Here is a 24873-nt window from a genome sequence, read left to right as displayed (position 1 = left end):
CAGCCACAGGGTGCTGTTAGAGTAGACTCCATGCAACAACAAAAAAATTAAACCGCTGTGCTGATGCAGCTGAACTGGAGATAACAGAGATAGGCTATACAGTTTAAACTCTCAAATGACGATGGTGAGAAATTAATAGGGGAAAAAGTTTGCTTACACAGTGCTGTCACCACACATCTCCTCAAAGCTGTTTTAACAAAATGTCATGGCGGAATCTCTAGCCATTTTTATTCTAAACTAGTGGCCATGCAATTTCCATAAGAAGGAAATACAGTGATAGTCATAAAAAATTTGGTGTTTTTGACGTGCTAGAAATCAACTCAGTTGTCCCTTTTTATTTCATTCCGGGTACAGTATAAAGCATCCTTGAGTGTGGTGTGTCCTTTGTCTAGAAACCTGATTTAACCTGATTGTCCAGTGATAAAACACCATGAGACAGGTAATCCAATCTTTTATGCAAGTTTTGTTCTGTTCACGCAAAGTCAAACTTGCAGTTCCTCAAATGTCATTCCATCCCCACGGCAACATAAATTATTTATCTGCTTGTAAAAGATGATTCCTTGTTAAACTGTTTCTTTTTGCCTATGTGAACATGAAATATGGCAATGTGGAAATGAAGATAATGATAATTCCTTTCCCTATGATCTTTCAATTAAAAAACAAAGCATTTGGAGCGAGGGGAAGAGTGTACTACAGCTGCCAAGCCTCTGCAAAGTTATACGCAAACAATGCATGTAAAGCGGTTTGTATTATGTCCCAACTTGGATCTGGTCACATGATTTAATGGAGATGGATTTATGTCAAAAAAGGAGAAATTAGGAAAAAATGAATATGCAAAATGGCGGAGAACTTTTTCATGCTGTGTTAAAAACTAGCTTAAGCATAAGTATGTCTCAAGCCGTACAATCTTTTTTATACACTGCAGAAGTTCACCGTCATTGGCTAACACCTGAAGTTAAAGCGCCAACATCTGGCCCAACAGTGTTTTTGTTTTCATATATGGGGATTCTGAACATTTTAAGGCAGAAAAAAATACCCCCCAAAATAATATACTTTCTGCACTCGCAATGCTTCATTCTAAAAAGGCACTTGCCATATTCAGGTTCCACCTATCAAAATAAATAAATCAATAAATAAATCTTCCAGCTAAGAAATAACGTAGTCAACATAACTGTCAAGGTAGCTTCTATCCAGCTCCAACAAAAACATGTCAGCTTCTGTGTAGTGTGTGGTAAAATGATGTACAGGAGTTTATAGGACAACATTATACATTGCCACAAGGTTAACACTCATCGCCCCGCCTTCATACAACCTACTGTATAATTTGTGTCTCGTGTAAAAGCTTGCTATGTTTCAGTCAAATACATTAGAATAGTCTCCGTGTGGTAACGCCACAGTGAAACGGACCAACCTCCCGTGCCTATGAAGGGGTTAATGGTACACAATGACATGCAGGGCCAGGTGGTCCCAGCCCGTGAGGTGGCGGAGAAATAAAAGGGATATCACACACTTAATCAGACTCCTCCAAGGTAACCTTACGAAGTCTGAGCACAATCAAAATAATTCACTCTACTGAGTGTACTGACCCTTTAAGTCCCGAAACTCAGCCCTGACATGTTACTTATGTCTAAATGGCTTGCCTGTGGTTCCCACACACACACACACACACGTGCACACACGCGCGCACACACACACACACACACACACACACACACACACACACACACACACACACACACACACACACACTCTCTTACACTCTTACACCTCCTATCCTGTGACCAGACCCCCCCCCTCCCCTCAAGTCTGGATTTGAGTTAGTTTACATGGTATATAAACAAAAGTCTCTATACAGACTAATTTTAGCATACAGTGAGATTAGCATTGGTTTAAATCTAGTCATGCAGGACTACAGCAATAGGCAGGAGCAACTGAGGTGGAAAGCATGGATGTGGCAAGGTGCGCTAGCCCAACAAAACAAAAAAAACTCCCAGTGTACTGGCCGTCAGTCCCACTCTGTGCCCTTCAGCTGTACAGAATTACATTATTTACAGGTAGCGCAAGGGGAGAGCCGCATTGGGTGAGAGCGACTACATTATCCCTGCAGAATTACCACATAAAAACACACAAATCAGGCAACCTCACACCGGGGATGGTGCTGGGTGGGGATGAGGGTGCCTATAGACAGATAAGCCTATAGGTTAAAATACAGCAGTGTCATCACATAAAGGGGTTGGTTAGGGTTTGAAGAGGGAAAAATGAAGTCTGCATTGTACATACAGAAGTGATGAGCAAGATGGCAGCCCACCTTGCCACAATGATTGGAGCATAAATGCTTTTTTTTTTTGGGAGGATTTTTTGGAGACCGGCAGCCAGCCAATATGCACTTTTACAGGAGATGCAAGTCGAAAGCATTTTGGTCATTTTTAGTTTTGGATGCCATATACAAGATATGTAATAGGGGGTGATGTAAGCAAAGCAACTAGAGGATCATTAACATATATCTCAGCTCATTACTTTAGTTTTTAAATACCACTGCTGTTTTTTTTTAATGACAATGCACAGGCTTTTTAGATTTCATCATTTGAGATTTCTCTGATTCCATAACGTTCCATAATGTTTTTTTGTTTGTAATATATTAATTTCGATCTTTACTCATTTTTTTTTCATATGTGTGTTTTTTCTTTCTTTCAGTTGTTGGTCGTTTTTTTTTTCTTTCGATTGAGCGATTGTTGCTTCATCTTCGGAAGAACATGGGGTTGCGAAGGCAGGCCGCTAGTCACCTGCAACACCCCAGGGGTCCTGCGGAGGTCTCCAGGCTGCTGTCGGTGTCTGAGGCCAGGGTCTGGTCGGTGGACATGGAGGAGATGTCATTGATGGAGGAAGAGGGAGGGGGGCTCTCGCTGCTGTTCACGGCTGCACCTGTGCTAAGGGAATCAACGGCAGCAGGGGGTTACAACGTACAAGAGTCCTGGCAAAGGGCATGGACAGAAAAAATACATGGGCACATACATATTTTGTTAGCACAGTAAGATAAATGGGTTTAGCTCAACATCGAGACGTCCACAACATCAACAACACCTGTGTGTGGGGGGGGGGGGGGGGGGAGAGACTCCACAATCACAGTGTCTATTATGAAACAGGGGGTTAGCAAGATTTGGGTCCAATGGATCTCACAAGAAAAGTCGGCAGCTTTTTTTTTCAGCAAATCCTTAAGAGCTTAAAATGGTTTGATGACATACTGTATATAGGCCTACAGTTGTTGGTATGGTAACTTCTGCTTTGGACAGACGGGGATGCTCAAGAAGGACTTATTGTATGCAAATAACTTGTATCTATTATACCACCAAATTAGTATTAACTTATCTTTACAATGCAAACATAAATGCTCACATTGCAACAGTTGGTATGACACAATTTAGTATTGAAGCGTCACAAAAGGGGGTCTGCTACAGAGAAGATAAGTGGAAAGCAATCTTCAGCAATACTTTTATGCCACTTATTCACACAGGCCTTCGCCCTTTTTTTTAAATAACAATCCCATTTTCTTATATTGATCTTCCCTTGAAGAGGTGGAAGAAGCTGACAGTGAACTTCTACTGCGGTGCTATTTTGCCATAAATGACTAGATTGAGATGTAATTAAGAGCCCTGGTCGTCTCTGTTTGATGATTTTTCTCATAGAGATCGACTCTTTCTGAAGTGCTAATGGTAAAGATTGCATAAAGATACCGGAGTAAAAGGCTCAGACAGAGGGCACTTGTGGTGGGCCGGATTTGTCCATAAATGTAAAAGCTTTTTGAATTTAATCTCTGCAATGTTGCGTGTATCTCAAGGGGGGGCGAACCTTTCACTAGCAGACAAAGGCGTTTTATTTCCATTTTTTCAAAAAGCAAAAATGATCAGAAAGTGTAAAGGAAACCACACACTGCTTGACCCATCTCACTGTGTCTTGGACAGCACATAGGGAGTTCTGCTGTCTTTAATGAGTGTACGAGCAGATCAATAGAAAAAATGAACAGTCTGCTTTTGGCACGGGGGATGAAGGAGTAAAGCCTGATTAAGAAGGATAAGGATGAGAGTATAGGAGTGTTGCCAATATGCCAATATTCTTCTCAGTCATCCCATTTCTTTCTACAAAGGACAGGAGATCCTTTGCATACATTGTTGGCACAATATATAAATGTGTTGGTTTATGCCTGGTCCCTGTGCTAGGTAATTTTTTAATGGAGACAAGGGGGGGGGGGCACTTCAACAAAACAAAAAATAAAACAAAACAGAACAAAGCAGGATTGATTGCTGTTTGGCAGGCAGTCAGCCAGTCCCTTTACTACCCACAGTAAATATATCAGAGTTAAAAAGTCACCATGGGGTTGCAGTATACTTGAAAAGCTTGAATGATATCGTCAGCATAAACAACACTAGAAGTTGTACGTATAGAATTAATAAAGCTTTTTAGATCATACATTAATCAAGACTAAATTTAGTGGTAAGATTTGTCATGTGAGATTATAATTTGTGCATTCTGCTAATAAGGTCTAAACCATTATCTCAAACTTGTCCCGTACAGCCATCCTCTGTACTCATTGAACTTCCATCTTTTGATATTTCTGAAACAAAACTAAACTAAATATGATAAAATGTTCTAATTTTGAACCAACTGAGCAAGGCAGACAGCCTGTAAACCTTCTTCAAGATGATGTTTTTCATACACAGGTTTGGCCATAAGAAGGATACTGGGAGAGACAATGTTTTGGATGCACATTCTTTTCCCTTCACCTTCAAATGTGGGATTTACACCTCCTGGTCACAACATGTTACTGTCTCTGCAGGATTTAGCTTCAATTTTAATTGTTTTAAATGTATTTGTATAATTGTCATTGGCCGTTTTTACCTAGCAGTATGCAATTTTTTTATTTAGACTACAGTTGAGTCTGGGCGACATGTTCTTTGGTACTTGCATGTCTCCTTACCGCCACCATGTGGCAAACTATGACAACAACATTTAAATTGTTGGTCCATTGCAGAGAACACAACAGTATGAAATGTCAGCTGGCGCTGAGGACTGAACTTTCCTGGGATCGACCCAAAAGGACCCAAATCTTAGGTTAATGGCACATACTACATGAATAGATACACACATCAAAAATTCAGCACTAAAAAGCATTCTTAACCATTATTTATTAGCTGTCCTGCAAGTACTGTTACACAAATACACTTGGCACAAAATTAAAATACTACAAAACTTTTAATAAAAAATAAATAAAAAAAGGAGACGCAAGCAACAGAGACACATGGTAGACAACACGATGGGTTTCTCTATTTACAATGAACTCCAGTAAGGTTATAGTAAATTCACTTACAGAGCGATTAGGCTTATGTACCTGAAGGTGAAGGCTGTCCCTTCACAACGCCATTTTTCGTTCTCTCCTCAAAGTTTATCACCTCTTTGTAGATTAGATCTGCCAGGAAACAGAGATGGGAGAGGAAGTCATTAAATAAATCAAGTCTGATAAACTGTAAAGCAAATCCACAGTATACAGTGTCTTCTAATATTTGCCCGATCACACACTTTTGGTGACTTCCTGTTAACATACAGTATTTTTCTTTGGTCTAGAGTCATTCTCACCTTTCCATTCATCAATGGAGTGTTCTCTTTCATCCAGCGCCTTGTCATAGATCGCTGGCGGAGGCTAAAAGGGAGAGAGCACGATCATTTTAGTGACAGTTTAGCTATCAGCACAGTTAGCTAGACTGACTTAGTATAAAACAAGGCTAGTCGTAAAACAAAGTAGACATATGTGTTTAATGGGTATACAAAAAAGTTAAGAAAACAAAGGAAAGTAGACAGAGAATGCTTCATTTATAATTAAATATATAAAATGGTGAGTGATTTACATCATTTGAATACGAATACATTGTTGGTCCTCAGACAAATTTTTTCACATACATTGGAGTTTAAATAAACAGCGAGAAGAGGACCAATCTGGATGGTTTGTCCAGCTAAAGTGCCGGTGTCCTTGTCCCATAGGATTGTCATTTCATCTATCGCAGGACACAAATATGCTATCTGGCTGGCATCCAGTCAGCTCTGCTTATCACCCATTTATAGCGATCCTGCCCCAGGTTCTGACACCATAATCTCACTTGCCAACAAATAAATCCTCGTTGAGATAACCTTGAAGGGACAGTTTACTGGTGAGCATTCAGCCGCTATGGCAAGACAAGTAAAGAGAGAGGTTTTTGTAATTATAAGATAAACAAAAAAAAAATCAATAAAACATTTATTTCCTAGGGCAGGAGTTATCACCCATCTGAACATGCTAAAGATTGTTTACATGCAGCTTTGGTGATTTGCATTAACATACAGTAGCTGCTCTGACCGGCAGATAGACACAAATGACATTTTTAATACAATGCCATACGCAGATTATTTTCTATCCTTTGTAACATGTAGCCTATATGATTTTTTATTTGTTTATGTATTTATTTTGCTCAATGATAGACAGTGCTAAACCAAAGATGTCCAAAGGTCTCCTCGATTCCAAACTCTCTAGAAACACAAAAGTCCAGTTGAAAATGAATTTTCTTCGATGTAGGGGGGTTGTTAAATACCATTGATATTTGGATGAGATCTCTGGCCTTCATCAGCATGAGGTGACATAAGAGAAAGGGAAAACAGCAGAACACGTGTTGAAATGCCAGTCACAGACATATAAGTTATACATAACAACATCAACTCTAACAACAATGTCATCATTTAAAACTACAACTCAGACAAGTGCACAGTCATGGAACCCTCTATAAAAAAATTATACATAGCTACAATGGAGGTGTGTCACGTGGCGTCTTAACAAAAGCTATTAAAACTGTTAACCTTTGGGGACATTTTACAGAAGAAATACTAACGCTGAAATGTATCAGCTGGTCATGCACTAATTAAGTGTAGAAGTGGATGGCAGATGGCTTCTTTCCCAATCTCGTTGTCACCTCATACTAATGAGGCACAGATGAAGAAGTTTGACTTCACCAAATAGACCAGAAACACCACCACCACTCTAACATTACATAACAGCACAATGCACTGAGTCACTCTTTAACGATTAGCAGTAAAATGTCTTTACATAAGGAGTATCAAAAATCAGGAATTAGTTAACAAAAAGCTAAGAACTATTACTACGAACCTTTCATTGTATCCTGAATAAAGTCATTATTATTATTATTATTATTATTATTATTATTATTATTATTATTATTATTATTATTATTATTATTATTATTATTATTATTATTATTATTATTATTATTATTATTATTGTTATTATTATTATTATTATTATTAAAGGTGAGGGGGAAAAAAAAAATTAGATGTGAAAGTTTAAAATTTAATCATAAATGCACCGATGCAGCATTTCTCCTGGATACAGAACAAACTGTAGTTTTGAAAAAATAAAAAACGATAAGCAAGTTTTCCACCAGTAGAATTGCTTTGGTTGGATAAAATAAGATAAAATAAAATGAGGGAAGTCATCGTTATTACTTTTTGTGCGCCAATGCAAATTCAAAGTAAAACAAGTGCTGACCATTCAAAGACAAGGGGGGGAGGAATGATTGAGCTGGGCATATACAGTATCTCACAAAAGTGAGTACACCCCTAACATTTCTTCAAATATTTCATTATATCTTTCCATGCGACAACACTGAATAAATGACACTTTGATACAATGTCAAGTAGTCAGTGTACAGCTTGTATAACAGTGTAAATTTACTGTCCCCTCAAAATAACTCGACACACAGCCATTAATGTCTAAACTGTTGGCAACAAAAGTGAGTACACCCCTAAGAAAACATTTCCAAATTGGGCCCAAAGTGTCAATATTTTGTTTTGCCATCATTATTTTCTATCACTGCCTTAACCCTCTTGGGCATGTAGTTCACTAGAGCTTCACAGGTTGCAACTGGAACCCTCTTCCACCCATTCATGACGACATCAAGGAGCTGGTGGATATTAGAGTCCTTGCGCTCCTCCATCTCCCGTTTGAGGATGCCCCAAAGATGCTCAATAGGGTTTAAGACTGGAGACATGCTTGGCCAGTCCATAACCTTTACCCTCAGCTTCTTTAGCAAGCCAGTGGTCGTTCGGAGGTGTGTTTGGGGTCGTTATCATGTTGCAGTACTGCCCTGCGGCCCAGTTTATGAAGGGAGGGGATCATGCTCTGCTTCAGTATGTCACAGTACATGTTAGAATTCAATGAACTGTAGATCCCCAGTGCTGGCAGCACTCATGCAGCCCCAGACCATGACACTCCAACCACCATGCTTGACTATAGGCAAGACACACTTGTCTTTGTACTCCTCACCTGGTTGCCGCTCCACACTCTTAACACCATCTGAACCAAATAAATGTATTTTGGTCTCATCAGACCACAGGACATGGTTGCAGTAATCCATGTCCGTAGTCTGTTTGTCTTCAGCAAACTTTTTGTGGGGTTTCTTGTGCATCATCTTTAGAATAGGCTTCCTTCTGGGATGACAGCCATGCAGACCAGTATGATGCAGAGTGCGGCGTATGGTCTGAGCACTGACAGGTTGACCCCCCACCCCTTCAAGCCCTTCAGCAATGCTGGCAGCACTCATACGTCTATTTTCCAAAGCCAACCTCTGTGTACGACGCCGACCACGTGCACTCAACCTTCGTAAACTGGGCCGCAGGGTGGTATTGCAACATGATAACGACCCCAAACACACCTCCAAGACGACCAGTGGCTTGCTAAAAAAGCTGAGGGTAAAGGTTATGGCCTGGCCAAGCATGTCTCCAGACCTAAACCCTATTGAGCGTCTTTGGGGCATCCTCAAACAGACGGTGGAGGAGCGCAAGGTCTTTAATATCCACCAGCTCTGTGATGCTGTCATAAATGGGTGGAAGAGGGTTCCAGTTGCAACCTGTGAAGCTCTACTGAACTACATGCCCAAGAGGGTTAAGGCAGTGCTGGAAAATAATGGTGGCCACACAAAATATTTACACTTTGGGCCCGATTTGTACATTTTTTCTAAGGGGTGTACTCACTTTTGTTGCCAACAGTTTAGACATTAATGGCTGTGTGTCGAGTTATTTTGAGGGGACAGTAAATTTACACTGTTATACAAGCTGTACACTGACTACTTTACATTGTATCAAAGTGTCATTTCTTCAGTGTTGTCCCATGGAAAGATATAAAGAAAAATGTGAAGAAATGTGAGGGGTGTACTCACTTTTGTGAGATACTGTAGCTATCAATATGCACCTCATGCCAAAGGCCCACTTACCGCATCCACCTCAGCCGGATCGTACCACACGTTGATGTAGGGGTGCTGCAAGGCCTCGTCCACCGATATCCGTTTAGAAGGGTCGATGATCAGCATCTTAGACAGCAGGTCTCTGGCTTGGCTGGCTGTGGTTTGAGGAAAAAAAAACAGGGAAAAAACGGGAGGAAAAAAAACAACAACATCTGGTTTAGATCATGAGCCAACAAAATATTCCTTTAATATGCCACTAATATGCCAGAGGGCAAAATTTAAACACAATAAGGCAGAAAGGGAAGACGAGGGAGACAGAAAATGCAGCAATTAAAGAGAATAATAAACAACAGCAGCTCGCCCAAGGAAAGCAGGATCTCCAAAAGACTCGGTCACGTGTATTTGTAATATGTTTATGGTACAGATAATGTCTGCAATACTCTATCAACCATCAAGACATTTCTCCATCTTTCACCCTAATTGAAATTCAAGATTGCGGCTCGTCCCACATACAAATCTAGTGTTTATCCCTGATTCATGCAAAATTTAAAGGGCCCTGGTGCATTATCGTTACACGCTTATTCCATCAAATTGGACTGAAATAATGTATTGAATTGACCCCTGCTACCACTGAAGTCTTTCTTAATGCGGACCTCGGTATGCAGTTGAATGCACTGTATTTTGTCATTCTTTATTTTTTGGCTTCTCAACACACAAAATCAGCATCAGCAGTTGCTCAGCGGGGCAGTCTCTCTGGCCTCAGGCCCTGTTTGGACTGATCTGAAATGGAGAACCCCTTTAAACCGCACGCCATCCCACTCCCACGCACACTGACCCTGCTATAAATAGCTGCACGCACGGCAGCAGAGGACTGAAGAGACTGAGTCGAGAACACAGAGAGAGAGAGAGAGAGAGAGAGAGAGAGAGAGAGAGATGATCCAGCGCTGCGTTTTGCCTCTGCACAGACACAGCAATAACAAAAGGATGGCAAATCTGTGAAATTACACTTCTATTTCTCTCTTTACTCCTTTTCATTACTCCTCCTGGAATCTATCTTTTATTTCCTTCCGTCTTTTCTACAGTCTTTTATGTCTCTTCTTCCTACAGTTCAAAACAAGAAGAAACCAAAAGGATGTCTACCTCGGTTCCCACCCTGTGACGTGACGGTACAGAACGTACAAAACAGCAGCACTTCAACCAGGACCCACGCCCTCTCTCTCTCTTCTCTCTCTCTCTCTCTCTCTCTCTCTCTCTCTCTCTCTCTCTCTCTCTCTCTCTCTCTCTCTCTCTCTCTCTTATTCTTCCTCTCTCTCTCTCTCTCTCTCTCTCTCTCTCTCTCTCTCTCTCTCTCTCTCTCTCTCTCTCTCTCTCTATGTTCCTCTCAGCAGCCAGAATACAAAAATGATTCATGAGATCAGACAGGAGCCTTGATGTAGCAGTCAGCGGGGCAACAGACAAAAAAGCACATTTTGCTGTATCTACATTGGAGGGATTTTCCACTTTTTGAAACACTGGGATGAGAGATTGCAATGTTTTTTAAAGAGAGAGAGAGAAGTAAGAAATGATGTCTTGGGCATGCAGAAGGTTACTGCATAGGAACAGATTGAATTCACAGAGGCTCACAGAATGGGCTTGAAAAAAATCTTTCAGTGAGCTCATTTCAGCCTGATGTGGAGGCCCGAAGACAAATTGTAAAATAACGTTTTTTTTAAGGTAAAAGTTGACCAGGACAAAAGTTTTATTTCCCATGTATTAAAAACCAGCGATGAAAGAATTCCATAGCCTTATTCAATTCAGGGCTTTGAGCTAAAGACTACACTTGAGCCTAATCTAGACAAGAAATCATGGGAACACCAAAGTCGATAGCACCTGCAGATTCATGTAAACAACATCCACATTTTCTCACGTGAGAATGCAACACTGCACAGCAGTGCACAGCAGTGACTGCATTCCTGTCAAAGTGTCAAAACGCTATGAAGCAGAGGTAGTCAAGAGCCCTCTGAGACTTGCTATATAATCTATTGAGACTTTGAATGGACAGACATCATGTTGCTGTTATGATTTAAAGCAGCCATTATGATGTTAACGGCACCTCCCCAGTATTCTTCTCTCACACGTTACTCTTGTGTGTGATTATGTTCTACACGAGGGATAGACTTTAATTTTGTAGACCTTATGTTTTAGGAAATCTGTAGTTAGCGAAGAATACATTTTTTGGGAGGGTATATATACTGTATATCATCCTGGAAATACAGGCAGCTGGAGTGCTCGACACCACAGCGAAAAAGTAATTGTGTCAGTATACTGTATATGAATAGACATGCACAGGTTTTAAATTCAAATACTCAATCGATAAAATGGAGGTCACATGATACCATGCATGACAATAGAGTTCCTCTGACCTTTGAGTTTGTTGTGCTCGGAGTCAGCGGGGAAAAGGCAGTCGGGGAAGAGCTTGGGGAAGGTGAGGCCTGCGTACTTTGGCCTGTTCTCCACATAGTTCCTCACAGTGGGCTGCAGCTTCTTCATGAACTCTGGTGCGGGCGTGCCCAGCTGCTCGATCACCTTGTTCCACTGGTCGATGTCTGACGTGGGCGGCGGGGGGTCAAGGTAAAAACACTCATGGGGGGATGTGCAGCATTCTATAATAAGCCTCAGTGTCCACTCAGGTGCATTTAGAACAAGTTAACTAAAAAAAAAAAAACACTAATTGATGGATTTACTCGTATTTGTGTTGGACTAATGATAATGAAGGTTGTGAGACTAAATGAAATGAAAAATAAATAAATTAAGAACTGAGCCTTAGATTCCCTATCATCACCAAGGATACAAACAAAGCAAACAGCTAAAAAAAAAAAAGTGTCACCAAATTACAAAGTCCCATCAAACCCCAAAAGATGCATCAATTAGAAATGAGTGAAGTAAGAATTATGGGCCTCAGTATGCTTCCTGTCATTATTTTGCCGATAAATACTGAACAAATGTGTAAAAAAAAAAAAAAACACATTATTACATTGTTTTTAATGTAGTTTCCCAATTTTATGTTTCACTCTCTCCAACTCTTCTATTTCTTTCTTTCCTCAAAAAAGTACCTCGAGTTTTGTGAGTAGATTTTGGGATTCCTTGGTTCACTTGATACACAAATACATTTAGTCCCTTACTCTCCCTTTAAAATACATTAGAATACCTCCTGCATCTTCCCCTCAGGAGGTTGAGCTCACCTAAACAGCAATAAATTAGGTCATGAAGGAACAGACGTGTCTATGAGCCTCCTAATGAGAATATAATATGAGTTCTTAATTAACAAGAGACATGCAGCACAAGTGTTTGTTTTTGTTTGTGTCTGCAAATATATGGCTACGGGGTGTGTCAGCTTGTGTTTCCCCTCCCTGTTGACAAGAAATATTTCCTCTCTAACCTCTCTGAGCTCTTCGAATGACCCCCCTCCCCTCGCCTTGTTCTCACACAGGGTGCCAAAGGAGGCAGTTAGCTGCCAGCTCCACCATAGATCCCCATTACTTCATCCTGCTGGAACGCCACACACTTCCACCTCCTTTTTGTCTCCATTGCACATTGGCCATGATCCACCTGACGCTCAGCGAAGCAATTTTTCTGATCCCCTAAGGTTCTTATTCATGGCTCTTTGGCACGTTTTTTAGAATTGGCATTGACAGCTAGAGGTGTTTTTCCAGGTGTGTGTCAGTGCCAAAGCGCATGTCAATGAAGGGGCATCATGCACCTGAATGCAACGCTCGCGTTTTGTATTTTTGTCTACGATATTAAAGTTTATTATGTGAAACAGAGTGAGGGAGCAGGGGGAGAGGTCAGAAGGATACGGTCAGTCCCAGGGAACAGCACTGTCCCTCTTATCACCTCACCAAAGATGCAGCCGACTGACCACATGTCCACTGGGGTCACAAACACACACGCACGCACGCACGCACCCACACACACACACAAACACACACACACACACACACACACACTCACTTGCACAAAACTCAATCAACACTTCTATCTCCTAAATGACTCATATAAGTTCATATAAATACATTTTCCAAGTTCTTATCCTGTATCCCTGTTATTTTTTGGCATTTTTATGCTTTATTGATAGTGTAGAGACAGAGTTGAAATGGGGCAGAGAGGGGAGTGACATGCAGAGAACGACCGCGGGCTGGAATCGAACCCGGGTTCGCTGCTGGCCGAGGCCCTACCAACTGAGCTAAGGGCGCCCACTTAAGGGTGCTTTTGAGTTACATACATATAGGTATATCTCTATATCATGGGGTCACAAAGCACTTCCTTTATGATCCTCAAATGTGAAGTTAAATGTAGAGGGTTTTTTGTTGTTGTTGTTGTTGTTACTTTTTTATTGGGTGTACATTTCGTGGCTTTCTTTATGTAGGTTAGTGTTTTGTTTTTTTATGTTCGTGTATTAGCTGTGATGAGAATACTCGCTGATATTTAATTACCCCCAGATATACAACACTGCTTGATATTAGATAAAGGTGATGCAGGGACGATGTTAACCAGTTGAAGAAGCTACACTGTACACTAAACCATGTGAAACAGATGGTAATACCACCATGATACATATCCTCTGGAAGAAAACTGAAAGCATAGACCTCTATTGTGTTGTTAGTGACAGTGTTTGATTGCAGTGCCAAAACACAGGATAAACACATACCACACACTCTAATGTTTGTCGCAGTGTCTTGGCATATACTGTATTACTGCAAGATGAGTTAATACATTACTAATATTCACATAGCTGTGCATTTAAACACTTATCACTTGTCTATTAAGCAATGCCACATGTGAAACACACATGCAATACAACTTCAATTCTCTTGCCATCATTCCCGATGCTGTGCTAAATGGCCTTGGAACACACAGTGGCCCTGAGGCTCGCCTGTGGCCCGTGACCCATTGCAGACAGACTGCTATTGTATATCATCATTCGAACGGAGGGCGCAGAATCAGATAACTTCAACCAGATCAATACTCAAGGTCGAAAAGTCTATGAAGTGAATTAAGATTAGCAACACAAGGATCTGATCCATAAACAGAAGATTAACAAAGAGCGTGCATGACTATATACGCTCCATTGATCCGCAGTGAGAAGAGAGCGAGCGTTAGATGATGAGGAATGTTTAGATTGTTGCGAGAGCAGAGATGGAAAGAGAGAGATATTGCAGAGCTCGTTGCAGGGGTTTTCTAGTTCTCCAGAGCATTAATCTTTCAGGGGACTGCATGCTCAGTGATGTACTGTAGAGAGCAGAGTATTACCCACAAGCACCTGCACACACACACCGGTCTTGTGTTTCTCACTGCTTAAGATTTATTTCTTTTTAAAAGAATGAGGCTGGTGTTATTTAATATTTGTGTTATTTTCAACTTCCATTAAAAGACCAAAAGACAACAAGGCGTTTCTGTCGATGGTCTATGGTACTGCATCCATGTTGATGTTAAAATGAATGACCATGTCACCCAGTACAATGATGAAGCTAATTTGTAATAGATTTTGGACCACAATGGAGGATAATGCCACTAGCTATATCAGGATGTGTTCATTTTTTGTTTGTTTTGTCTTATATCAGTCAGGTGTTGATACTTCCCCATCATTGCGGTGGCATTTTTTTATTAGCTATATGTTAACATGCTGAAAGTCTACTCTACACTTTTAAGCTTTGAACTTTCCTCACCAAATGAGCTAAACTAAGTTGCTATTAACATGTTGCATTAATCCTTCATTAAGTTTCACCCAATGCCCAATAACTATGTCTGACTCACGTGTGGTCGTCCTCAGATTGAAAGACGTAATTCACGTGTGCGCAAATTTGCACAAACTAATCTTAAATGCTCCAAATAACACACACTTAAATATTCAGAGAGAGAGAGAGAGAGAGAGAGAGAGAGAGAGAGAGAGAGAGAGAAATAACTTTCCCTTGTCAAAATATGAGACTGAAGAGTGAAGATTCAGACATACTGACTTGAGAACAAGATGTGATGATGCTTATTGTATGATGTTATTGCAGGTTGAATTAAAAGTGTTAAAAGAAGCTTCCGCTTGCTGCATACACTTGTTATAAAGATGGTGGTTTAGTTCACCTCTGAAACATACAGAGAACATCAGGCCAGGTAGAGGATAATCTTCGTAGTAGTATTAACTAAACATGTAATAACGGACTACACACCTGTAGCTACTATTTTCATGAACTCCAAATTCTCCAAGCACTTAACTCAAAGAGCGTTTTTTAAAAGCATCTGGAGTCAGAAAATTGAAACCCAACATGGATGCAGAAAAAAGATTGATTTTTAAATAAATGTTTCATTAAATACAGCAGATATAAATCCCTGAGCAACAGATAACGTATCTGTGTGTTAACAAGGATACAGTCCCGGCCAGGGAAGAGGATTTTGTGACGCACCATTTCTCCCATAATGCACCCCACCGACCATATATCCACTGCACGCATAGAGGTGACGGTGAGACGAAGAAGGGAGTAAAAAGGAAAGAGAGAGAGGAAGGCAAAAGGTTAGTGTTAAACACATCAAGCAAAGGGGGAAGCAACGGTGATGAGAAACTAGCTAGTTATTCGGTGAGAGAGAGAAAGAAAATAATTAGCAAGAAGCAATGTTATACAGAGATCATACATTGGAATGAGATACAGATGTAGACAGAGAGCAGAAGAGGAGCAGGGGAAGCAGAGCCTTAGAAGGACTACCGGTAACTAGCGGCAGGAAATTCAAAGCTTCGGGGGCCTACAGGTTTCCATCCATTCGGGTGGAATATTGCTAATGAGTCATACTGTAGTTTATAGACTGGCTTTCAATCACACGTCTGATGTTGTGGGGGCTTTTAATCAGTGACTCATAGCTACCAACACTTCAATTCACTTTAGCTCATTCTGTAAAGTGCAACTCGACCATAATTACTGTCATATGTTCATCTGGGATCCATAAAGGGATGACACACATGTCATATTTGATCATTTCATACTCTGATTATGAATGCCCAAGAAAATACAATTTCCTTTTCCGTGACAGTCCCGATCTCCTGCTGTGTGCTCTGCAGCAGGTTTTTACTGCAGGTAAGTCATTTGGGTCCCAACTGGTTTCAAAATACATTAATACAGCTGCCATAGACATACTGCTGCTTCTACTGTATAATGTAATTCCCTTCTTTAAATGATTTCAAAAAAAATTATTACTTGACTCCAGGTAGATGTTGCAGTCTGTATTAATTGAGTTTCCTTTCTTCACTGCCACTACAAGAAAGTAGCTGAGTACAGTTTTTGGGACAACTGAAAATAGCTCAAGTAAACAAATTATTTGTACTCCATTATTAGCAAATAATGCTATACCTCCAATAATCAATCTTTATAAGCAGTTTTTAGTTGACAGTGGCAAATCCACCAGATAGTATTGGAATTTGTGTGCACAATAATAGAAAAAGGCGTCAACGTAGTCCGTCTGTAATATGTGTGAATTTTGATCCAGGCCAGGAATCCTCACCATTCTCCTTGTATCCCATTCCTAGGATGACCTCTGGAGCTCTGTAGTATCTAGTCACCACATAGGGAGTCATCATGAAGCTGGTGCCCGCAGTCCTAGCCAGACCAAAGTCCAGGATCTTCAGGGTGCAGTCTGACTTTACCACTATATTGCTTGGTTTGAGATCCTGGGGGTGGGGACAAACTGTTATGAGAAACTGTGGCTCTTTAGAAAATGTATTAGACTGACAGGTTGACAGGTGTCAATGTACAATGGTGCCTTTTTTCTGGTGTTTGACAGTCGATATGGAGCTGCAGGTCAGTCCACTATGAGATGGTCAGCATATTTTTGGTAAACTGAACAGGCAGAATGGTGATTGTTGATCATGTTGCTACCATAGGCTTAGTGTTTTAGGGCGAGACACTGCAGGCAGAAACATTGTTTTTTCAATCAATGGTCAATTAAGAGATTTTTTTCTGTTTTGCTTCTAAAACTTATCTTCATTCTAGAATAAATAAAGGTCCAAAATGTACTTTTATATGTTTATTTTTTAATACACCTTTTCTTTTAGTGTCTGTATATTTCTCCTACACTACCATCTTTACTGACCATTAACTCAACATTAGTTTTTTCAAAACTCTGAACCAAAAATCTGAAAATCAAAATAGCACTCAGGGGCGAAGGAAGCAGAGTGTGAGTAAAGCGAATAAACAGTGCGTTAAAGTGTTAATATATGAACTGAGGTTCAAATTCATAAATTGGTCAGAAAACATTTGCCTTCACCAAATATGAAGCCATTTGCATGAACACATCCTCAACAGTTGTAAAGTAAAACCCCAAAATGACCAAAAATGGTCCCCGGATGCTGAGAGGGTTAAATCGGAGTTGTCAGATTACCAATACATAGATTGCAGCCATATCGGAACCGATACCGATATTGGATCGGATCGGCCCCCATCACCCCTAATGCAAACCCACAAAAACAGGCTGCATTCATTAACTATAAAAAGAAGACTTAGGCGTCTTTGCTTTCCTACCCTGTGAATAATGCCGGCTGAGTGCAGATGTTTGATACCACACAGCATCTGGTAGAGCAGGTAGGACATTCGCTCGTGGTCGAGCTCCATCTGAATCACCTGGCACAAGTTGGCATCCATCAGCTCCATCACGAGGTACCTGAGAAAAGGTTTGATCGATTTGTATAAGCCGTCAGGAGACTTATCGCTCGAGAGAGAGACTGATGAGGTTTTTGATGAGTTTGTTGTCCTGAGCATTCTGCAGCCCTTCCACCATTTCTGGCTGAAAAGGGGCGAATAGTTAGCCTGGAAATCCAGACCCTGATATCTTGAACGATAGAGGGTCTGGCCACGATCAATAGTAATTTCCAACTCAAGGGGCGGCATCTACGTATGTATTTCAAATGTCACTGCACGCAGTTGGATATCACTACAACCAATCAGAGCGATGCACAAGGTGACGTATTAAGCCCCGTTCGTTTAGCGAACAGCTGTTAAAATGTTAAATTAAACTTTTGCCCTGGTCGGTCGGCAAAACAGAACATTCCACTTACGAGGCCAAAGCAGTCTCAAACTCAAACAACATCCGCAGCCATCTTTGATGTTTACTATCACTGCTTCGACCACGCATGCACGTCACTGTCGTCATCCGGTTATGTCCACCCCAGAGCAAAGGGCTCTGGCCCGCCCATATTAGATAGAACCAATGAAACGTGAGTCTGGATTTCTGGATTTTCTGAAAAAGCTTCAATGGAGAGTGTCCAGACCAACAGGCGCAGCAAATTTAATTTGCCAGCGCCTATTGGCAGGTCTGGGAATGCCAGGCTAGCGAATAGTGCCTCAAAGACAAATTAAACGTGGACCCATGCTCATTCAGCATTCATTATGAGAAAATGGATAGATCGAGCGGGACTCAGGTTACTTCTACTGTACTTTCTCTGACTATTTTTTTTCTCACGATTACAGGTGTGTACAAAGATGGATGCCAACTTGTGCCAGGTGTGAAGGGGGTAATAAACACATAATGCATTATTAAATCGGACCAATAATTTTTTCATATGATATAAAAGATTAAATGGTGTCTGTAAGGATTTACGATACTCACACATCCTGGAATTCCTCTAATGATTTCTGTTGTGTGAAGACATTTAATAAACTGATGATCTGAAAGAGAGAAGAGCATGGAGGTGATCAACACACAGACAAGTTAGATCAAAACACAAAGTTTAAAGGGTGAGTCAGCAAATCTGGAGAATATCGTTGTCAAATATATTTTTTGTACTTGTATTTTATACATTGAATATCTCCTCACGAGCTGCTACCTGTTCGTACTGTGTGTGCTCCGAAAAAAAAGAAGCCAGCTCTAATACACAGCCTAGGCTGTAAACGGTGTTTGGTAAATTTGTGCCCCCAACGGAGCCTTCAAAGCAGCGCTGCATACCTTTACATACCCTTTGTTTACGTAACAGTTTTAAAGAGCCTAGGCTGTGGCATGCTGTGAGGCATGCAATTTAGCACGGTCACACCATTGCAGTTGCTCGTCTCTGTTGTGGTAGCTGACGGTAAACAAGAACCAAAAATAGACACTGACTGTTTTTCCTCCTCTAACTGTTACGCCTCAAACCACGAGTCACTTACATTTTTGTGATTGACACATTTCATGAGCACCAACTCCCGGTACGCCCTCTTGGCATGGGTCTGGTTCTGGAAGGGTCTGCTCAGCTTCTTGATGGCCACATTTCGGTCCAGGACAGCGTCATAGCCCGCACTGCAGGAGAAACGGAGAGAACAGCAGCAACAATTTTCATTCTGTATTCATAGCTTCGGATGAATCATTCCGCGTGTAACAATGCCAATTGAATGTCATCCCCAAGCAAACAAAGACCGGTGAAAATGAATGACAGATGACTTTGTTTCAAACCTCAAACTAATAGAGAAACGGTGAAATCCTATTCAGACATTTTGGGAAATATGCTAATGCCGCTGGCAGCTATCTCTCCAAGTCAAATCCAATATTAACACTAACGCAATGGATTCAGCCAATCTAACAGGAGCAATACACAGGTTTAAAGGTGTTGGGTTTCACTTAGCAATGAACAGGTCCACATACTGTTCACAACATAGCAAACATAGCAAAAGGAGCTTAATTGAAGGTATTTAAATTATGTGACAATAGGTCTAGCAGTGGTAGTATCTATTTTGAAATAGTGCTTGACCTTGAACACTCCCCAGGGGCAATAAAAGGGGGGTTCCCTGTTTTTGCCATTCTGCCCACATTGCGTGGATGCAGCACAAGACTCCAAGGAAAAATAATCCAGCAAATGCAAAATGTCGAATTACTCCTTTAATTCCACATACAACAACGCAGATGCTAAAGCCTTCTGTAAAAGCTGCCTTCTCCTATTTCTAACTATAAGTAATCTCCATTAATGTTTTTACACTTACAATGTGATTTATATTATGGATGTTGTTGCTGTATTATAAATAGCAATAAATAGAGAAATGCAAGGAAATAGATAGGGAAATGTAGGTTATACATAGATGGTTTCCTTTCCACAAAATAGCTCGACCAATGTTAGAGGTCATTAAAGCAGAGTGAGTTCTTTGCTGGCTCAACATAATCCCACCCTTTCCTGAAAACCTCCGGGACTTCAGCTCTGAGTGTAGATTTATGTTTGTTTTCAGTAAATACATTTAAAAAAAAGCAGCACCTAGACGAGGGAAAGCAGTCATAAAGATGCCATGGACTTCTCATTCTGGGCTAAATCTCAGACTCTGCCCTTTTCTGACAAATTCACCCTACACAAAATGGCTACAAATTGAGTTTCAAAGCATCTAACTGTGTGCAGGCTTCCTGCCGCCCATAGTCAAGACAACACAGTGTGTGTGGGTGGGTGTGTGGATGGCTGGGTTGGTATACACTGTGTGGTTCGTCACATCTCTGGAGAAGTGCCGGCCAGGGATGATGTGTGACCATGGAAACAGCGGAGTCTTCATAAAAGCATTGATCCGATGGGGAGTTGAGCCTGTCATCACTTATTGTAGCTGAGTGAAAGATGATGTCATGACGGGGCTAAACTACTTTAAGCCTTCATCCCTCCTAAGATGCTTCTGAAAGCTCATCCGTACAAGTCATAAGGGCGGAGAAGATGTGCACAGATTGGCATGTTTTGTGGGCGGCGACATTGGCAGAGTTAGTCATAACCGCGCCTACACAAGGTTTCTCTCATTATCATTTTGCCAGGCTTTACAAAGGCAAGAGTCTCCTGCACTGCATAAAAAATAACGATTGAACTCTGATGATTTTCTTTTGGATAACTGCTTATGTATATTTAAGAGAATAGTATTACTTTATATATACATGTACTTCTTAGATACTTTATATATCACAAAATTGTGCCTTTGGGATTTTTATGTATTTTGTGTTTTATGTATTATGCTGTCTTTGGTATTGGACCATGAGTCCGTAATCAAGTCTATTATGATTATAATAATAATAATAATAATAATAATAATAATAATAATAATAATAATAATAATAATAATTATTATTATTATTATTATTATTATTATTATTATTATTATTATTATTATTATTATTATTATTATTATTATTAGTGTAACGTCCATTCTGTATGCAGACGCTGGGACTGCATGTATATCATGAAACTGTCAGTAGAAAATCATTCAACTGTCGTGCAAAATCAGCCAGATGCTTCTGTAGTCGTGATTATATCATCCATGATGGGGATTATGCCAGAGATTATGCACCGTAACCAAGTCGAAACTATTTTTCCAGCATCAATTCAAACGTCATGGTATCGAAGCATGTTGTAAAAGTGTGCCAGTTCACATTTACACGAGACCAGTAAGATAGCGTGTCCCGTTTGATGCTTATATTCAGTAGGATATTATATATAGGTCTTTGGGCTTTTTATGCAGTTTGGTTTGGGTATTACTGTTACCGCGTGACACCGGATGACAGCTGTGGACAGAGCCAAGCAGCGCACACTACAGAGCAGGTTCAATTAGATTTGCACTGTCTGCCTGCCATCCATCTCTTTACTATATCCTGCAAATGGGCACGATCCCAGCCTTTAGCGGTCGCAGCCTGCCCAAGCTCCTTTTGCAAATGCGCAAAATTGTTTTGGAGCGGAAGAGGGGAGAGAGAGAGATAGAGAGATAGAGAGAGAGAAAGAGAGAGAGAGAGAGAGAAGGGCCGAGGGCATGGGAAGCAAAAGGAAGGACAATGAGAGAGGGCGAGTGGAGGGCATGGAGGTTTGGTGTGTTGAGTGCCGTTGATTCTTCAAACACTATATCAGAAACTAAAATAAAAACATCTCAACATGGGTTTTCTGTGAGGCAGCCAGTCGAATCACCTTGAACATAAATATAACTCATAGATCCGTCTGGTCATTTGACAAACACTGTTGGATGCATTCCTTTAAGTGGAGCCTTGGCAGCGGTTCCTCTGCATTCTGACAAGGCGGGCATGAGATGAATTACAATGAACACCAGCTCTCTCTGCAGTCCGGATTAAGGATTCACTTAAGTGCCCGTCCTGTTAGGCCCTTATGGCTCACATATCCATGTTCTAATGAATATGCCCATCAGCTCATATATAGTACGGAAGAGGATGTCAAGCCAAAGTGAGAACCCAAATATCATAAGCGGCCATACGCTCCACATAATATGAAAACAATGCTCATACTGATTCCTCAACTAAATAACCATGTTAATTAAAGGCATATTCACAGTAATAATGAAGATGATTGCAATGGAAGATGTTCATTTACAATGAAAGAAAATTTGTTTTTTTGTCCCTAAAGTGATCATAACTTTAAATATGCTCCCGTTTCTCTTTACAACATTTAGAACCTCAAGTGTGGATCTGAATGATCCTTAAACAAAATAAGGCGTTTTCTGCATTGACAGGTTTTACCACTGCTTTCATATTGCTCCACACAACATTTCTGCAGAGATGAGTCACATGGCGGCATGCTGAGCTTTCAGAGGTTAAGATTGGTCAGGCGTAACCAAAGGACATCAGGGTATTTTTTCAGGAGAGCTGGAAAATATGACTGTTCTGATTGCCAATTAACACCGTTATTAATCACGGGAAGTCCATAAAATGTTCTCAAATTTAATTTAGCAACCCGCCACTCCCACAGCGGCGAACACATTAAGCAAAGGTTCACACCCCCCTTAATAATCTCCCACAGCAATAAACTACACGACAATTAGACGAAGAAAAAAACTGAGAGCTAAATGAGATAATTGTACATTAAATACTACATTAAGAAACACATCAAATAGCATGATGTGATGTCAAACAGGACATAAAATGAATATCCCAGTTACTTACCAGACAATTCCCTGGGCTCCGGAGCCAATGGGCTTTAGATTCTGGTAACGTTTTAGAACTGTGAAGGTGGAGTCTCCCACTTCCACACTGTAGAACTGGTTGTCCACTTTGCTTTTGCTCATGTTGTAATGTTGGGCAATATATGACACATCCACTTGTTTTCCAAAACCCTGCGTGAAGCAACAACAGAAAAAACTGTGTTAGGGACGATGAAGAGGATTGTATGTGTTTAACTTTGCTGGAAATAGATAAAACATCTGAAAGGGAATCATTAATTTGTTAAATAATAGTAAAAGGCACCACTTTAATATGATAAAACATTGATTTGCTATATTTTTATTAAGTTATTATTGTTAAATTATCAACTTATCAATAAATCCGCAATCAACAGTCAATATGTAATTAGCTAATGCTATATCCTCAACTGTGTTTCATTCAGACAAACAAAAAAGGGTGTGTTGACTGGACTGGAGAGGTAGGATAGACAGGGCAGGACATACAGTACATTTGAGTTTCCACTGTTTCCATGCAGAAATGTAACCTCTATAATAGCCATGTAATGACATCAGTGCCACTAATGTCTTGACTGTATTAACAAGACCAGAGACATTATTCTGTTATGAATGTGAACACAATAGTCAGGATATAATTACTTGGACAGAGATGTCGAAAAACAAATGGCTCCACGACAAAAATATCACTTAATTACACAGCGGTGTAATTACAACACATCTCACAAAACCAAACAAAGCTGTGCCTCCGTGTATTACTGAGGGTCACACGAGTTTGAAACACTTTTTCCACAATCACTATGGTAAATGTATAAATGTGATGTAATACATTTAATTCAAATAGCTGGCAAAGTCATCCAAAACCTATGATCTAATCATATAAATGTATTGGGCTGCAGCCTTTACTGTGCAACCTGCGGTAACTATAGTGAATAATAAACAGCACTCAACACATGCATTTGTAACGTATACATTGCCATGCAAAGTGTCTCAATAATTTGAGCTACAGTGGAGTAGCACTCTACCGTAGCCTTTGTCCCGTGGCAAACCAAAGTCCTCACTCACACAGACTTGTGTGATATAGGCTCCACTGTATATGAAATGACATCCCCACAAGAGTTTTGCATTCCCACTGTGACAAATCAAAAGGGGATGGGCCAAGAAGCTTCAGTTAGGAAGTCGCCATAATGTTTTGTCCCAGTGTCAGATAAACACTTTATTCACAACTATTTTCTAGCTTGAAAATGTAAATCGTAACATCGCAAAACACAAATTTCTCATAATCGTCCCATGCCTTATCACAATCGGAAACCATTTTGGATGTCACATTAAACACTGTCATCAACACATTAAATGAACCTAAAATACATGTCATTAATGTTTGGAAACTCACACTTTTTTTTTTTTACGAAAAGAAACACAACATATAACACAACATGTACAGAACAATGAAGGGGAAATGGAAAGTGAATGAATACTGTACCTTTTTTACCTACACACACCTGACAAAAGGCTATCTTCACATCCAGGATTGGTTGGCTGCAGTTATATAAGAAATGTCTGCTCATAAATACCTGCAACACACAAACACAGAAGAGAGAGAGTGTCAATGGTGGTCGTGTGGACATCAATCAATCAATCTATCTATCTATCTATCTATCTATCTATCTATCTATCTATCTATCTATCTATCTATCTATCTATCTATC

General features: G+C 40.3%; 1 protein-coding gene across 5 annotated transcripts; it reads right to left on the bottom strand.

Annotated features, from left to right (window-relative positions):
* Positions 1–2779: 2779 nt before the first annotated feature.
* On the bottom strand, positions 2780–24735 carry mapk10 (mitogen-activated protein kinase 10; the record flags this gene model as incomplete). Of its 5 annotated transcripts, XM_080046331.1 has the most annotated exons (13): positions 2780–2922; positions 5384–5461; positions 5629–5692; positions 6615–6641; positions 9306–9430; positions 11678–11860; positions 15673–15744; positions 16794–16959; positions 17810–17948; positions 18894–18952; positions 19427–19556; positions 23154–23323; positions 24667–24735. In XM_080046331.1, 13 exons carry the CDS (start codon positions 24730–24732, stop codon positions 2780–2782), a joined length of 1422 nt encoding a protein of 473 aa, XP_079902457.1. The 5 variants fall into 5 exon arrangements, with proteins under 5 accessions (XP_079902457.1, XP_079902458.1, XP_079902459.1 ...); XM_080046332.1 differs by lacking the exon at positions 6615–6641 and having other exon boundaries at positions 9291–9430; XM_080046333.1 differs by lacking the exon at positions 6615–6641.
* Between the last annotated feature and the right edge of the window lie 138 nt (positions 24736–24873).

This window comes from Ammodytes marinus (assembly GCF_949987685.1).
Source record: "Ammodytes marinus genome assembly, chromosome: 18".
NCBI lineage: Eukaryota > Metazoa > Chordata > Actinopteri > Uranoscopiformes > Ammodytidae > Ammodytes > Ammodytes marinus.
This window is presented reverse-complemented; position numbering and strand designations above follow the sequence as displayed.